This window comes from Panthera uncia, unplaced genomic scaffold, assembly GCF_023721935.1.
Source record: "Panthera uncia isolate 11264 unplaced genomic scaffold, Puncia_PCG_1.0 HiC_scaffold_1452, whole genome shotgun sequence".
Taxonomy (NCBI): Eukaryota; Metazoa; Chordata; class Mammalia; order Carnivora; family Felidae; genus Panthera; species Panthera uncia.
In genome coordinates this window covers 71178-72893 of record NW_026058088.1, presented here as the reverse complement: position 1 = coordinate 72893, position 1716 = coordinate 71178, and the positions used below count along the sequence as shown (strand labels likewise).

The 1716-nt window shown below is 58.0% G+C and overlaps 1 protein-coding gene across 1 annotated transcript in view; it reads right to left on the bottom strand.

Moving 5' to 3' along the window:
* Positions 1-6: 6 nt before the first annotated feature.
* LOC125917068 (WD repeat domain phosphoinositide-interacting protein 2) overlaps positions 7-1716 on the bottom strand; it is a 33815-nt gene continuing 32105 nt past the window's right edge. Inside the window, exon 7 of the mRNA XM_049623327.1 lies at positions 7-1339. Within this exon, the coding sequence (XP_049479284.1) occupies positions 1265-1339 (75 nt within the window). The 3' untranslated portion in view covers positions 7-1264. The remainder of the gene's footprint in view (positions 1340-1716) is intronic.

Genomic DNA, 1716 nt, shown 5'->3' with positions numbered 1-1716 from the left:
CTGGGCCACGGTCTGAAGAATGGACCGAAGGGGCCGACGACGGAGACCGAGGCACACAAGAGGTCAGACGGCGGTGATTCGAACCGGGAGGGCAGGGGCGGAAGGGACAGGGGGTTGGTGGGACTGACCCAGGGTGCCGACGCCCCTGCCACCTGACTGAATGGGAGAAAGGAGCCAGTGTGGAGCCCCTCCGACCCAGGCACCAGGTCGATGATGGCGGTGTTCACCAAGGTCAGGCACGTAAGCGATGAAGGGCAGATGGGGGGCACCTTCTGGTGGGTCACCGGGGGGCCCAGCATCCAGCAGGCAGGAGAAATACAGGTGCGTGTCAGGAGAGCAGCCTGGGCCACACACACAGGTGGACCCACCAGCACACAGACAACCCGGTTTAGGAGCCTGTGGGAACCTGCGGGGCCGCACAGCACAGGAGGAGAGGCTCCAGGGCAGAAGTGAGACACAGGGAGAGGAAATGGAGAAGCAGCAGCAGTAGAGAAATCGAGAAAGGTGAATGTAAGGAAAACCAGGAGAAAAAAGGCAAGAAACCTAGGAAGCAGTAATGGGGAGGGACTGAGGCATCTGGCTTTGGAGACGGGACCCTAAAGCACGCGTGTGCCGTCTCTGGGAGGGACCCCAGGGATGAGAGGGAGTGCTGATACACAATGCAAGGTTCCCAGAAGTGGGGGTGGCCAACAGCTGCAGGTTCTGGAAAACCTCCCGGCCCAGTTCCCACCCTGGGGTGGGCACTATCGGTGGCCCCTTCAGGACAGGGACCAGAGCCCTAGAGCCAGTCCTGTGGAAGAGGACCCAGGGGGTGCCAAGTACAGACCCGGCAAGGTATGCAGACGGACGGGGAGATTAGTGGAGGGAGCACCAAACGCTGAGGGGTTTTCTGAGTAGAGGAGCAGGACAGGAGCGTGATGAGCAGGTCGGGAACTCACGGGCCTGCCACCTCAGAGCAGGCCGAGGAAGCCACATGGCTCCAGGGGGCCCAGTCAGGCCGCTTCCTCCTCATTCTTGGGCTGCCTGGCCATTGCCCTCCGTTCTGGGGGGGTGGCAGACAGAAGAAAGCCAGCTGACGTTATAAACGTGCTCCTTTACCCGTCAGGACGACTCCCAAGTCCCCTCTGACCGTCTGGCTGGGTTGAGAAACACTTGTGCATTGAAATGGGGCTCTCAGGGCTGCTTTAAGTTTCCACTCAATCCAGAGAACACACACCCGAAATCCAAATGTCAACTCCAAAACCAGTTCTAGGACTTCTGTATCTTACCTCTTAACTCCTCTCCGGAACTCAAAGAGTTTCTGTCCCTCTGGAATGGAAAACACCCTAATCACGGTCCCCTGTGACAGGTGAAAAAGGAAAGAAAAAAGGATTTTAACCGAGTAATCCCAGCCTTCTGTCTCCTTCACATCACACTGTGAAGGAAACACAAGGGGCGCCACTCACCAGCAGCTTCCACACGCCCCCTGCACGCCAGCAGCACCCCACTCTGCCCACGGGAACATTTCCCGCTTCTACTGCGTACTCAACGTTTACGCTTCTCTTCAAATGCGGCCGCTGTAACTCCCTGCTTGCTCTAAACCCCGATACCCTTGGAGTCAAGTGTGCAACAGTTCTGGTCCTTCTACGTGACGTGAAGTTTGAACTCTCACGAGCCGACCCTGCTGCACATCAGGAAGCATCACCTCACTCGGTGGTCTGAGAGGTTCAAGGACCC